This window comes from Trematomus bernacchii, unplaced genomic scaffold, assembly GCF_902827165.1.
Source record: "Trematomus bernacchii unplaced genomic scaffold, fTreBer1.1, whole genome shotgun sequence".
In the NCBI taxonomy this organism is placed as follows: Eukaryota; Metazoa; Chordata; class Actinopteri; order Perciformes; family Nototheniidae; genus Trematomus; species Trematomus bernacchii.
The window spans coordinates 7,307,808-7,322,921 of NW_022987739.1; the positions used below are offsets into that span (position 1 = coordinate 7,307,808).

The window sequence follows — 15,114 nt, forward strand, 5'->3', positions numbered from 1 at the left end:
CAGACTACTCGGACACAGTATTTATAAACACACATGCACAAGCAGTGGAGCACATTTTCAGTTATCAATACCAGGACATTATAACACATCTGCTCACTTGTTCTCAACATACACGTTCCTGTTGGATGATGCTTCTGCGTTAAGTCTCCATGGTGGCACATGGAAACACTTTCCTTATTAGGTCTCGACTGGAAATCTATGGAAAAGAAGATAAAGAAACACTGTTGCAAGGACGATTGTTCCTGTATAGATTAATGACTACATCAACACAAGTGGTTACATCATTAAGGACGTTTATTTCTTTTGTTTCTTTGCTCTTTTTTGAAAAGGCAACACCCTGGAATAACGGCACCTTTTTAAATTGTGAATTATTTAACTGTAGAGTATATAGATTAACTGATGACAACCTGACAATCCCATTTCTTCTTGGCATCACATTTTAATTAACCAGTTGATTTATACCAAGAATATAGGCCTGACTTTAATAATAATCGCATCTATATATTACTTCCAACCGGTCTGAAAACCACTTATCTACATTCTGTACACAATATATAGGTTTCCACACCCCAACTATATTGCTACAGTCAATTATAGTTTTGCAATTCTCCTCATTTTAAATAATTAGAAAAAGGTTTACCTATGATTACTCGAATACCTTCTCTTCTATGCTTGACTGCCTCCTGGCACTCACATGTAGCTCTCAGAAAACAACCCCAAAATCATTTAATGGACCTGATCCGAGAGCCTTTGGGAGGAGAGCTGAGTGTATGCCCCAGGGCCGTGGAAAGGGAGAGATGGAAGGATCACAGTGCAACAGTAAATAATGTTACAGTATGAATAATGAGCTCCCTCTGTGCCGGGGCCTCAACTGGACTAATGGCAGAGACCTGGTTTAGATTAGGTATTGCACAAATATATACACACGCACGCATACATGTGCATGACCAAACACACACACCTGACTGTCAGGAGGGACGTCATATCAGTTTAGATAATCTGTTGCCCTCTGGAGCTCTGGGTTCTGCTCTGGGACAGCTAATATAAAAGGAGGTAGAGGGCATCACACACACCTTTAGTCAACCATACACCCTTTCCTTTTAATTGTCCAGTATATGTCATCTTTTTCCCTCTGTTGGTCTTCCCAGTTTTCTTCTGATAAGACTGAGCCTCAAATCTCCCTCGGCAGTGAATCTGTTTGTCCAGAGCTACACAATATTTGATGGTGCAGGTCTGCCATCTGCTGTCAGTAGTTGGTTATTTTAATAAAACAGACACGCAATGATATGCACATGGTTTATTAACAAAACAAAAACTCCAGTTAGTTTTCAGCTTCAAAATCTCCCATTAGACATACTTCAAAACCATATACCTTTTATTTTAAACGGCAAATGTTAAACTTGCTTACTGAGATGGTTACATTTCCAGCTGTTGTCTAAACAGTAACCTTTTTTATAGCAGACTCTTTTTAGACCAGTTTCTGGTAGTGTCCACACCGTCTGGACAAGAAAATGTTTTAAAACAAATAATTTCAATGTACATGTTGGAATATTATTACTAAGTGGAAATCTGTCAATCCTTAAATTATCAAAATAGAAATGCTGGAACTTTAAATAAAAAAAACCTATATGACCATGCTTCATCATGTATACATCTACATATAACAATAGTGTATTTATATCTAGTCATACAAGTCTCTGTCAATGTGCTCGGTTTCTTTGTTTAGTAGTAAAAATAGTATATTCTGATTCCGCCACTCAATCAAGATATTCTAATAATCAGGCCGATTTAGTGAACATAAAGTGTTTCTGCAAAAAGATTTGGGTGACCACCACACACTCTTATCGTCTTGGCTGTTTTAACTGATGCCAAAATCAGTGATACTGGATTTAAATCTAAGCCAAGCACTTCGCTACTGATTCATGTGACTTGAGCCGCTTCCTCCTGGGTCCTGTCTAGGTGTCAAAGTGGCTCTGACTGTTTGTTGTTTCAGTCTCAGTTCACATCCTCCCCGCAGCTCCTGGCTCCACTTGCAGGGAGAGAAGAAGGCGAGGCACTGCTAAAGTCGGTGAGAAGGCATCATAACTCAAAAGTCTGCCTCTTCTTCTTCCTCATCGCTTCTCCAGCTTCTTGAACCTGGCCTCTGTAAAGATAACAAAAGACAGGGATGTGGTCACTATTAAGCTAATGGCTGTTCATGTTCAAATGCAACACAATGTGGTATTGGTTCACTCCTATGGTTCACTCTCATTGAAGGCTTAACATTTTCCCTTTAGGGATTGACTGTGGTGTCACAGCACCATCTGCTGGTGGACTTCATAATGCTTTGCAATACGAGCTGCTGTACTATTATTGGTCTTGACTACACATACCAGACAAAATAGCCAGCAAATAGAAAGGAAGCTATTCTATTTCTGCTGTCATGATGGGGCTCTGCTCTCATTGACAAATACAAACAACACATTCACTAACGACAGTTAAGTAAATTAAGCACATTTTGGAGTTTTACAAATACTATTTTGACCAACAAATGTTGCAATCATTTCAATAGAATCAGCCTCACTCAATAGATTATTGTACAAAACATATTCTACATACAACATAACTTCTCTACATTACAATTCTTACCCAGTTTCTTGGAGTATGCGTCCAGTTTGTAGGCAGCCTGTTCAAGTGAAGACACTTGCTCTTCAATCTGATTTATCTGGTCCAAGTAGGGCTGTAAACTGGCATCTAAAGAAAACATACATACCCGCCATAAATCATTTATGAATACAAAAAAGGACCAAAAAAAAGCCTTTGAGCAGATAATGTGTCACGCACATTTGTTGTTGAGATCCTGCAGGTTACGGCTGATGTTGATACTAATGTCCTTCATTTCCATGTACTTCAGACTGGTAAGCTTATTCATGTTCTCCAACAGACGGTAATCCTCAGAAGTTCCTGAAAAGGTAAAGACATATGCATGAGAGAAAATAACACTGAGTAAATAAATATTCATCATACAGGTTTCCTAGACCTTTTCCAAAAGTAACTTCAGCACTTCAATGTGCATTTGTTTGCACATTACAGCTGTGGTTAATTCCATTTTTATATAATGGATACTTATTATTACACTTCTCCATCACATTTATAGCACATATCAGTGTGCTATAAACAACTCTGATGATGAGTTGTGGATTGCAGCTGTCTGTAGTACCATTGCAAACGCACAATAAGGTATTGTCATCAGTAAATCAGTGCTATGGCTAAAATATGTTTGGAGAAGCAGGAGTGTGCAAAATGCTTTTAAAATACCAGTTAGTTCTCCTTGCAGGACGATTGCCATCTTTTCAAACATGTCAGCGCATAACTCATTGATATCAGGCTCTGCAGGCTCCACAGCCTCCTCAGCTGTTTCCACACCACCATCACCTGAACACAAGCATTACAGCAGGATAAACACAACATGCAAATCCAGTTCAAATATAACTCTGTCAACAATGGTTAAATAAAATAAAGCCAAATATAGGAGAACATACAACAGTCAAGAGATCGACAATGATGCTTTTCAATGCAACCATCACTGACAAGACAATTAATATGATAACTGTATACTGCTTTAGCATTAGCAAGCTACGGAAGCTGCAAGGAAACATCGCTCACTGTTTGTGCTGGTCTTTTTGGGAACAACAGCCGGAATTTCTGCTACGTCCTCCGGGGCTTCTGCCTGACTGCTGGAGGCTGCAGCCGCGTTCAGAGCCGCTAGCTGGGCCGCTGGAGCCCGGGAGATGCTGTCCATTGCTGCGGCGTCGTCTCCCGTTGCAGCCATTTTGTTCCTGTTTTGACTTGTGTCACGTGAGCTGAGGCTCACGTGACATCCGCCCGCCACCACAACCACGCGCATTGCCACGCCCTGATGAGGTTGGAATGTAAGGCATGTGCGGTTAATTAATATTTAATACTATGTTTTACTAATGTAACTATTATAACGCGCCTTTCAATCTGTATGTAATTACCCAGTGTAAACAAGAAGCAAGAAAAGTAAACATGTCCAAGGTTAGGACCTCGGTATTAAGTCATCTGTTTGAAGGCTGCAGTCATAGCAATAGTTCAACCTTTTTCCATTTAATCAAGACTCAATGTAAAAGAAACCAATTCATAAAAAAAACACTGAATTTGAGAGTTAATGAATTACAACGTGTTTTACATTTTCTTTTAAATGACAAGTTCTTTATTACAATTATGCACAAGAGAGAAGCAGTCGTTGGCAATGAAAATCTCAGTATCCCTCCAGCATTTATTCAATGTAATTTACTATAGGCTATTCAATACGTCTATTCTTTCCTTAAATAAAATATAAACGTTTTACTATTTATTTCCCCAAAAGTTCATTGTTTTTTTAATATACTATAACCAATATTTGCACTGTTTCCCTAAATTATAATCATTGTGTCACACACATCATCTGAAATACCCGAAGAGCTATAGCCTACTTGGCAGCTAAATTAGTTCTGCCAAACCACCTCTCATATCACAATTGGTTTTGCCAGGATACATTGTCGTCTGATTTGTCATGAAAGTGTTGATTTTAAGAAGAAAAAAAATTGTAAATGAAAAGGAAATGAATTAAATGAATTTCTCAAACGCACGCATCAATACCGAAGCCAATTTCTGCCAGTGCAAAACATAATAATAAAAGGTATACACCTATTTTAAAAAAAGTCATTAACTTTACGAAAGCAAGTCTAAGTGATAACATGAGTTACATTTTTGCTTTAATAATAATAATTTATAATATTTGTTTGCTTTTAAAAATGTTTTAATATGCCTATGATTATTATGTTATTATTTCTTTACTTGTCTTTTCTTGCAAAAATGTGCTTCCATACATGATACAGTCAATATGAAATATTGCCTCAATAAATATTCTTAGAAATCACAATATGTTTGCACAACTTTTCCATGTGCGCGCTCCCGCGAGAAGCATGCAGTTCTTGGCATGCAGAACTCGACACAACACCTGTGTCGGCGGCGCTGTTGTGGGGGAAGCTCGATCGTGACAGGCTAGCATCAGTGGACTGTAAACATGGCGGCGTGCACAGCTACAGGGCTGTGCCGAACACCCCGTTACTATTAGTCCGAGAGACGGGAGACAACACAAAAATGGAGACCGAAGAGGAGCAGCACATCACCACGCTCCTCTGCATGGGTTTCCCAGACCCCGACGTGATAAGGAAAGCGCTCCGGTTAGCAAAGAACGACATAAACGAGGCAGTGGCGCTGCTGACAAACGAAAGCCCCGGACTCGGGTATGGATATGAGCCGATGGAGAGCGGGCCTGCCCCCGGCGTGGGCTCCACTGGAGACGGGGAAAGCAGCGGGCGGACTGGGACTGGAGGGTTTGATCCCCCACCCGCATACCACGATGTAGTGGATAGTGAGGTAAGAGCAACTAGAGTTTCACTAAGCATCAACTGAGTGCACGAAGGAACAGAACATGATTAGTTTCAACTTACTGGGAAACAGTGGACTCGCCCATTTAACTAGCTAAACTTAGCTTCAATGCTACATGCAGCCAACGTGAGCTGTCAGAGCAGGAGATGAAATACTCTCCCGTCCTACCGTACTGAACATGTCAGTGTTTAATGGTGACTTGGGAATTGTCTGTTAACATGAAACCTTGCTACTTAAACTATGGACCTAACATAAATCGCTGCGGTTATTCTAAACTTACAAGCTAACGCGGCTAGCTAGTAGCCGGCTAGCTAACGTTAGAGAGTTGAACGCGCCAGTAGCTGGACCAGGCATCACTCTGGAGGATTGCAATCAGATTTTCACTGGCAGTACTATCCTAGTGGGTTATCAGTCCTATAAGTCAGCCTGTGGACAGTAAGGCTGTGTCATTTATGTCTGATTTTGAAAGGTTAGCTAACGTTAGCTTCTAGGTTGCCTGACAGCGTCACCCGCTCCTACTGAGATTGCAGTCTAACCAACTCCAACCAGACTAAAATCAGTTTCGCAATCCGTGTTCATTTTGATAATTCTTCAGTGAGCTCTATCAGCTGTCAACATAATTTGTTTTACTGGTTTATTATTAATTAAGAGTATTTGTTAGGATTGATGCATGAGATGATGTAAGGCCAGCCAGTGGTTCTTTACTGGCTGTACGTGTACCTCCAGGTCGTATCATGTGGTCCGAGTTTGCTGTGTTTATGTGGTGTTGTAACAGTAAACTGCATTGTCCTTTATAAATAAGACATGTCAAGATTGCTTTGACTGGCACCTTGAGAAACTCGAGGATGTTTGCGTTCAAGTACTTGACTTCCAGCCTGTTGCTCTCCTAGATCTCTTTAAATCCTGCAGGTACTGTCAACAGCTCTTAGAAACTCACAAATCATTTGACCTGGCAGATTATTGATTCAGACCTTCCAGCCACTTGTTGTATTCCTTTAATGGCTGTTTGAGCTGCAGTGATTATGGGTCAGCATAATACAAATACATTACTCACTACCTTTCTTTCTCCTCTAAGTCTTTCACTGCTGTCACACTTTGATGAAGACGGTTATAGTAAGTGTAGTGTGAACAACAATTGGCACTTACAGCTGCAGGAAATAGCCCACACCTGTAGGTTACTGTAGATACTAAGCCTTATTTTGTATGTGAATAATGGAGTTGTTGCAAATCTACTTAGCCCAAAGTGTACAATTTTCATCTTCAAATCTGTGTAAAAACAAAACTCATATTTGTCATGAGATATAGTAATTGAAATGTCACCCCCTCATGGTATAGTAAAACATGCTTTATAGGGAATAAGCTACAAGGATGAAAGTGCTTTATTTCCTTTCTTCACTTCCTCTCTTTGCTGCATTTGTGCTAAAGAGGCATGTCATAGGTCTATGGCCTTATGCTCCTAAATATAGCCCTGCAGTCTCCCTACACACAAACACATTGCAGTTTAGCTCGGGGACCCAGGAGGGTCGCAGGGTGCGTAGTAACAGAGTCACGCTGAGATACCTCACCGTCCTGCGCAACAACAGACATGTGTTCTGGGCCTTGGAGCTCTAATATTTCCCCTAGGTCCTGAAACACTGAGAACTTTATTACACTTAGCAGCTTATTGTCATGTTTTGTTCTCCTGGTTAATGATTATTTGTGAGAGGAAGGTTCTTCTCTTGCCTATGCTATCATTGTTATTTAAATCAAAGGATCACATTCTGACCATTCAGTGAGTTCTGATTTGGTAATCTTTCCAGTAATAATATCTCTCCTCTTGGTTACTATTGAACTTTTTTTCCCCTTTAAACCAGTTAGTCTCTTGCTCTCTTTCCTTCTGCTCTTCCATCTATCTGTCATTTGTAGTTTTGTTAGGAAAGAGCGGTATGTAATATGATGCTTCTCTGTTGCCTTTTCCTTCCTTTGTCTTTCTACTGTTATTTTCTTCTTTTAGATCAGTCCCACCACTTTATATGTATCAGTATGCACTAAACACATTGACCATGGTAAATGCTGACAGGGGAAAATATATTTAAAAAATGGTCAGACTTAACCCTTGCCGTGTTAATTGGAACAAACCGTGACCACAGGCAAAATGGACAATTGATTTGTAATAATTTTGGTCATTTATAATGTAGTGATGGCTGAATCCCAAAGCTTAGTCAGCCTTTTAAGATTGTGATTCTGTAAATTCTTTGCACAATATCAGTGCAAACATTTGTCACAGGCTGGTTTAAAATGATGACACGCTTTAGTGTAATACATGTGTTCTGACATGTTCCACTGGTTAACACTTAAATTCAGGGCATGTACTTCTTCAATATAATCAGGAATATTCAGATGATTTCATGAATATGTAAACAACTTTATGATGTAAATAATTCAAACACCTTTGTTTGCTCTCACCACATGGAGGGATAGAGTTTACTGCCACTGTCCATGTTCTGATCTCATAGCAATATTAGCCTGTACTTAGCATTGGGAATCATAAACCCAAAACATATAAGAAGTGACTTTTGAGTGAGATGAGTTTAAACATGCTTTCATAACCTGTTGAGATATGTCAGCAGAAAAGGTCACTGTGGGCAGCACCACTCTGCCAACAAGAGAGTGTCATGGCACAGTGTTCATTATATTCCACTTTAACTCACTCCCTGGCTTACACGTATGTATTGCTTAGTAAAACACTTGAAAACAAGCCCCTGACTGGATTCGTTTTAAAAGCTTTGATGAGGAAATAGAGGGAGAAAAAGATGCAGGGACGAAGGGCAGATTGTGAGGGAAGGACATTTCCCCAATGACTGCTATCGCTCTTCTCCCAAAGGGCGGAAAAGAATCAAGCATCCTCCCGTCTGACTTTATCATTGCCAGAGGCCATTTGTATTAACCTCGTGCAGAGGACAGCTGCAGCGTCCTATAACAATGTCGGACTCGGGGACTATCTGTGTGAAATAAAGTCACCCATTGCATTAGGTTGTAATTATGCCATGCCTGTGTGTTTTACAGAGGAGCAATGATGAGAATGGGAACTGCTCAGGGGGCAGCATGGAGTTTCCCACCACCAACCTGTACGAGCTGGAGAGTCGAGTCTTTACCGACCACTGGTCCATACCTTACAAGAGAGAGGAGTCCCTGGGCAAGTGTCTTATCGCGTCCACCTGCCTCGCCCGGCACGGTAAGAACATGTTTGTGTGGCATGACATTTGTTTTTAAAGGTCTGCTTTTAAAATAAATTCCCTCCATCTACGTATTTATGTGGGTGGTGTGTTTTGTTGGGTGTTTTTCACATGTTGTTATTTTGGACACTTGCGTTACATACCTCAATCTGTCTCCTTCGTCACAGTTTTTTTCCCATGTTAAATAAATATGTAAATCCAACATTTCCTTTACTGTCAGGTCTTGCTGACGCTGATGAGAACTGCAAACGATTTATAGACCGGTGCATGCCGGAGGCCTTCAAAAAGGTGAGCAACACAGATACCAGAGATCTGAGAGACTGAAGTACTCAAGTCATTTACAGACATGGTCCTGACTTCCTCCTTTCTGTCTTTCCTGTTCCCCATCACAAGTTGCTGACCAGCAGTGCCGTACACAAATGGGGCACGGAGATTCACGAGGGAATTTATAACATGCTCATGTTGCTGGTGGAGCTGGTAGCAGAGAGGGTGAAGCAGGATCCCGTACCAGTTGGCCTGATGGGAGTCCTGACTATGGTGTGTTCTCTCTCACTCTCTTAATATTTGCCTTTTTCTACTTTCTTTTTGTATTCTTTCTATATATACATGTAAATAAATTACCCTTAAACATTTAGGAAAAAAAAAAGTTTTGATTGATTAGGGAGGTGTGTGGCGCAGTGGGTTGTGCGTATGTGTTCGGATCAGGGGGTCACAGGTTCAAACCCCACTGCAGTCAGCATGTCGTTGTGTCCCTGGGCAAGACACTTCACCCCAAATTGCTCCTGTGGGGATTGTCCACAGTATTGAGTATGTAAGTCGCTTTGGATAAAAGCGTCTAACAAGTGACATGTAATAATTGATTTTGTGGTGGTAGTTCAATTAAGGACATTTCTTTAATGTGCTTTCTCAGTGAATTGGAGCTATCCTACTTTATAATTGTAGATTCATCTACATCTTGTCAGTTTGTCAAAGGTATTGAACCACTTCTAACAGGAACTGCTTATGTCCGTTGCCTCTTTCAAACCAGACATGTGACATTGAGTAGTTGAAATGTAATATATGTATGTCCTGTTTCCTTGTTGCTGTGTCCAGGCCTTCAACCCTGATAATGAGTACCATTTTAAGAACCGGATGAAGGTCTGTCAGAGGAGCTGGGCTGAAGTTTTTGGAGAAGAGGCCAACATGTTTGCTGTGTCTCCTAGTAACAGCTATCAGAAAGTAAGAGGCAACTTGTGTGTCCAGATTCTTCCTGTACCCTTGAGTCCTATTAGTGTATATATGCCGATCAATCCAGATGCACTTGCAAGTACGTAAAGCTGTCTAGTATTAATATACACACTCCCTTATTAGCCTTTGTTTAGTGTTCATAGTCATTCAGAGGCAGACAAACAAGTTCTTCATCTCCCGTGTTGTGTAACTGAGCCACAGGAGCTCAGCAGAATATGTGTGACTGACAAACAACAGCTGTCAGAAAAATGTGTGTGTGTGTATGTCACAATAATTTGCAGTGTCATTGCTGAGTAAATCCACTGAAAACAAACTTATCTGTTTCAGGAGCCTCATGGTTGGCTGGTTGATTTGGTGAATCGAGTGAGTAACGCGCACCCAGAAATTGTTTCCATATACATATCCTAATATTGCATCAGTTTTTCCTCATACATTTCCTTCCTCTCTTTTCTTTTCAAGTTCGGAGAGTTGGGAGGATTCACTGCCATCCAGACTAAGCTCAACATAGACGAAATTGAGATTGCGGTAAGAGTAACCATCCTTAGTTTGATCTTTTCCCCTTCCTGACAAATGGACTAACATATTTTAAGAGTAACGAGATAGTTGCTACCCTAGGGATGGTAGACAGACTTTGAGACAGCGTTTGCAGGCGAAAGGTCACCATGTTTACCACCACTGCTCTCAGCTGCAGTGCACTGAATGTCTCTCTCTTTCCCCTTCCCACCAATACTCACTTACACACAAACACACCCTCTCATCCCCCCGCTGAGTGTGGTCAAAACGCTCTGTTGTGTTATGTGTTCTGAGGCATCCTTGTACTGATGCTTCCTTCTGGGAACCTGGCCGGAACCACCGCAGTGCAAAGCCATTGATTCAGACGCACACATTCACACACGCAAACACATTCGCTCGATCCATTAGCATATTAAAAAGGCAAAGACTACTCTCCAGTAGCAGTGGGAGCTCAGTAGAGTGTGTAAGCTGTCAGATACCTAACATACCCCGAGGAAAAGGAGAGAGACACAGTGAAAGTGAAAGGAGAAAAGATAATGGGAGTGCTCCACTCCTATACTGTCTCCCAGGGCTGAGTCATTCATTTGTCTTCTTTGAGCAGGAAGTCAAGTGCAGGCGGGGGAGGGGGGAAGGGGGGGTTCACTGAGTGAATAGAGGATGAAGGGGAGCTCAGAAGCAGAAATGGATGATTGCCAGAAAAAAAAGAAACTGGAACCATTCATTAAGCTCCCGTGATTTAGCAATGAATGACAACTGACAGCTGGGCTCTGGTATTAGAAACTCAACCACACATCTGTTTACTCTCACTCACACGCACTGGTGAACACACAGTATCAGTTTAATGTGACATCGTGCCTTAACACTTCCATTTGAGATGAGTGATAAACCTCTGTGTATGTCTTCATGATAAACCATCAAATGTGACACCCATAAATGCATCCCACTCACAACTATGCAGGAACAATTATGTAGACACTCCTACAAATGAAATTGAGTTGGAATGAAAGATTCTTATCATAGTTAGTCACACTCAGCTGGTAATGATCACTGGTTTCCTTTTTAGTTTGTGTCATGTTGAGTTATTCTCCTTCCCTCTGATTACACAGTGTGTGTCGGCTCTGGTCCAGCCTCTGGGAGTCGGTGCAGAATACCTAAACTCCAGCCTCGTCCAGGTGAGCCACACACACACACACGCACACACTGGATGCTAGTACTATTTGAAGATCTTTATTTAATATCCTTTTCAATTAGTTCAATCGCTGCTACTTTCTCTCTTCTTTCTCCTTTTATTGTTATTCATATGCTGCTTATTTATATTCTGTGTAACCTTGTTGTTGTCTGTTGTGTTTATTTATATGTCCCTCCTACTTATTTAAATGTGTATAATGTGCTATATCCTCTTACTGTTTTGCTGCTGCACTGGCCATCAACATTTCATATTGTTTTTCCTAGCCCATGCTGGATCCAGTCATCCATAAGATGATCACCTACGTGCAGAACCTGGAGGAAAAGGACCTAAAAGACAAGGTAGTGCTTTTTAAGTCCCCCTCTTTTGATTGATATCATTTCAATCTACAGAGAAAAGGTATCGGGACGGAAAAAGTTGTTTCCTCCCTAGTTATACTTGGTTCCTCATGTGTTCCTTAGCGTCTGGTGAGCATCCCAGATCTGCTGTCGGCCATCAAGCTGCTGTGTATGCGCTTCCAGAGGGAGCTGGTTACTGTGGTGGACGACCTGCGTCTGGACACGCTGCTGCGCATGCTCAAAACCCCCCACTTCTCTACCAAGATGAACTCCCTCAAAGAGGTCAGCTCCTATAGGAAGTCATCTCTCAAATCTGAATTTGATCAGTTTTATTAACTGAAATTGCACTCTGTTTTTCTTCTTCTCAGGTGACAAAGTTGATAGAGGAGAGTACAGTGTCTAAGACGGTGAAAAATGCCATTGACACAGATAAACTTTTGGACTGGCTGGTGGAGAACTCAGTCCTATCAATAGCGCTGGAGGGTAAGAATATCCATCACTTCCTTCCACGAGATGATCCAATTTAAGTGTGTCACAAAGTGCTTTGCAAAACATTTAAACAGCATTGAACTTTGTAACCACGACAGACATCATAACAATTTGGCTTTTGGCCTTTGTTTGACAGTATTCACAGTGGTCATTAAATATCTTTATGCACCAGGTAACATCGACCAGGCTCAGTACTGTGAGAGAATAAAGGGAATCATTGAGCTGCTGGGGAGTAAACTGTCCCTGGACGAACTCTCCAAGATCTGGAAAATCCAGGTCAGCACCCGAGCACACACACATCATAACAGTAATAACACTGTCTTGTGTGTGTTATTTATTATTTTCATTAAGCATGGTGTGAACATGTTTTCCTTGTGCAATATGTAAACTTTAAAACTGAATTGTTTGCATAATTATGTACATTAAAAACATAATTGATACTGTATGTATTTATATCAATTGTTAGCACATATTTTATGAGATAAAATAACAAATGTCCTGCTTTTGATGCATCTGTTGATTATTGTGTGATCATCTCAGGCGGGCCAGTCATCAACTGTGATAGAAAACATTCATACAATCATCGCCGCTGCTGCTGTGAAGTTCAGCTTTGATCAACTCACCCACCTCTTCGCCCTCATACAGAAGGTCAGTGCCGTCTCTGACATTTTGTGAGTAACTTGGCTCAATGAAGAGTTGTTTGTTCCTCTGTGTTTAGTGTTAATAATCTGTTTGCATGTGTTTTCAGAGCTGGGAGGTTGAGAGTGACCGTGTGAGGCAGAAGCTGCTCAGTCTGATCGGGAGGATCGGCAGAGAGGCTCGCTCTGAAACCACAACTGGGAAGGTGGGTTGGTATATCTGTCATTCTGGATATGAAAATCCACAGTATGTTAGAGTTCATTGTTAAAGTCTGAAGTGTGTGTTTAGGTGCTGGAGGTGCTGTGGGAGTTGGCTCACCTCCCCAGCCTGCCTACCAGTCTCGTTCAGCAGGCGTTGGAGGAGCACCTGGGGATCCTGAGCGACGCCTACGCTGTCAAGGAGACCGTGAAACGCAATTACATCATTAAATGTATTGAGGACATTAAGAAGGTGAGACAGACGTGCTACAGATGCCTAGCATTGTCTCTGTAGATGTGTGGGCGAGTGTTTGTTGCCGTTTAGTGTTTCACAAGGTCATTACAGGAGATGCTCTTAAATAGTAAACATATGGGTTGTTTAGAATACTTTCGTACAGAAAGGAAATCACTGTTCCTTGTGCAGTTAAAAAGTGCAGCTCGACATGTTATAAGGAAACGACTGCATGGGGGCCCCAACATTTTTCTGCTTCTTGTGACACTTTTGTTCTAAAGTTAGCATGCCGCTGTTAGTTCATAACCTTTTTACTTCAGTTTGTTTTTTATCTAAGTTTGCCCAAGTGTCCCTGGAGCTGCAGTGAATAATGGAGAAAAGCCAACTCTGGCTGACAACAATAGTCTATCATAATTTTTTTTTTTTAAATATTCGATTATCGAGAATAATTTCTTATTTCCTCTCTTTCTGACCATGCAGAGAAACAATGTAACGAAGTGGTGGATGTCACTTGATTACACTTATTTCCAATCTTTCAAGAAAACGTCATATATTGTGATGAAAGTCAGTTCTTTAAAAGAGCACTTTCACTTTATTGATTCAAGTTATTATTGAACAGTCACCAACAATTACCTTAAACGGTACATAACATGCATGATAGCATGTTCTACACCATTTTATTAGCCATTAGCAGAACGGTTGATTCATGTATTTTTCAAACTCCTTCTCTGGGCACTGGTGAGTGGAGGCTGGTGTATAAATGGTTCATAAATGACCATATAATAAAACACAGTTATAATGTAAACTATGTTTTAGAGGTGATGGTATAATTGTTGACGTAAACTGTACATAAATAAACACTGAATATCTTGACATTCTAATCAAAATATCCTCATAGGGAATTACAAGTGCATATATTATAAATTATTTATAAAGTGTTTATACATTACTTATTAATGATAAATAGCCAAACTTAAAGTAGATTGTTACCAAATAGGCTAGATTTATTTTTTGGATATTTAAATTATTAAGTAATTTTGATATGAATGAATGTGTATTTTTTTATTTAAATACTGGAAGGGGACTAGTTAACTTTTGTTCAGTGCACCTTAAATAAAATGTATGTTTCCAGACACACAATCAGGACGACTGTAAAGGCAGCGACACTCAAAGCTTATTTCTTACCGGCACTTGGAGCAAGAAGAAAGCTAACTCTTTGGCCAAAGTAAGAGAAGAAGCTCCTATAATTCATAATTCCACTGAAAAATCTGTTTTAAAATCTCGCTGCTTCACGCCTGCAAACCAATCGTGGAGGATGGCTTGACCACAAAGGGTTTTCATTGGTCACAGGTTGATAATTTCACACTTGTTTCTAACAGCAGGTAGTGTAACCAGGTGTGTGTGTTAATCTTCTGCTTGCCTCACTGAGAGGGCCTTGGCACTGACTAATGATTACACTGTGGTGTTGATCTTGTCCTGGGGCGCGCTGGCTGGTTTAAAAAGTGATTTAGCTTATGGATGAATGGTCAGCTTTGGTGGAAGTGCCGCACATTTACTCATGCACAGAGGAACCTAATCAGAGCCTTGGATACATAAAAACAGAACATGTTTGATATTTAATTTGGCCTTTAAAAGGGGTGTA

The 15,114-nt window shown here is 40.7% G+C and overlaps 2 protein-coding genes across 7 annotated transcripts in view; one reads left to right on the forward strand and one right to left on the reverse strand.

Annotated features, from left to right (window-relative positions):
* Positions 1-1,282: 1,282 nt before the first annotated feature.
* bloc1s2 (biogenesis of lysosomal organelles complex-1, subunit 2) lies at positions 1,283-3,833 on the reverse strand. Its single transcript, XM_034147972.1, has 5 exons — positions 3,646-3,833; positions 3,298-3,414; positions 2,824-2,943; positions 2,629-2,733; positions 1,283-2,143 (listed from the first exon to the last, which is right to left on the reverse strand). Exons 1-5 carry the CDS (start codon positions 3,809-3,811, stop codon positions 2,112-2,114), a joined length of 540 nt encoding a protein of 179 aa, XP_034003863.1. The 5' UTR covers positions 3,812-3,833; the 3' UTR covers positions 1,283-2,111.
* Positions 3,834-4,990: 1,157 nt separating this feature from the next.
* Positions 4,991-15,114, forward strand: part of usp24 (ubiquitin specific peptidase 24) — a 31,757-nt gene continuing 21,633 nt past the window's right edge. For 5 of the 6 annotated variants that reach the window (XM_034147758.1, XM_034147760.1, XM_034147761.1 and 2 more), the window contains exons 1-16: positions 4,991-5,424; positions 8,482-8,650; positions 8,872-8,939; positions 9,045-9,188; positions 9,744-9,869; positions 10,206-10,241; positions 10,338-10,403; positions 11,498-11,563; positions 11,844-11,918; positions 12,039-12,197; positions 12,284-12,398; positions 12,577-12,680; positions 12,945-13,052; positions 13,153-13,248; positions 13,332-13,493; positions 14,605-14,697. In XM_034147758.1, coding sequence (XP_034003649.1) covers positions 5,146-5,424; positions 8,482-8,650; positions 8,872-8,939; positions 9,045-9,188; positions 9,744-9,869; positions 10,206-10,241; positions 10,338-10,403; positions 11,498-11,563; positions 11,844-11,918; positions 12,039-12,197; positions 12,284-12,398; positions 12,577-12,680; positions 12,945-13,052; positions 13,153-13,248; positions 13,332-13,493; positions 14,605-14,697 — 1,866 coding nt within the window. In that variant the 5' untranslated portion in view covers positions 4,991-5,145. The remainder of the gene's footprint in view (positions 5,425-8,481; positions 8,651-8,871; positions 8,940-9,044; positions 9,189-9,743; positions 9,870-10,205; positions 10,242-10,337; positions 10,404-11,497; positions 11,564-11,843; positions 11,919-12,038; positions 12,198-12,283; positions 12,399-12,576; positions 12,681-12,944; positions 13,053-13,152; positions 13,249-13,331; positions 13,494-14,604; positions 14,698-15,114) is intronic. The other variant, XM_034147763.1, reaches the window with a different exon arrangement.

Coding starts and splice junctions, on each gene's coding strand:
- bloc1s2 (XM_034147972.1), bottom strand. CDS start 3,811: ATGGCTGCAACGGGAGACGACGCCGCAGCAATGGACAGCATCTCCCGG. Junction 2,734..2,823: donor GCAGGATCTCAACAACAAAT/GTGCGTGACACA, acceptor TGTTTTCTTTAG/ATGCCAGTTTACAGCCCTAC. Junction 2,144..2,628: donor CGCATACTCCAAGAAACTGG/GTAAGAATTGTA, acceptor TTATCTTTACAG/AGGCCAGGTTCAAGAAGCTG.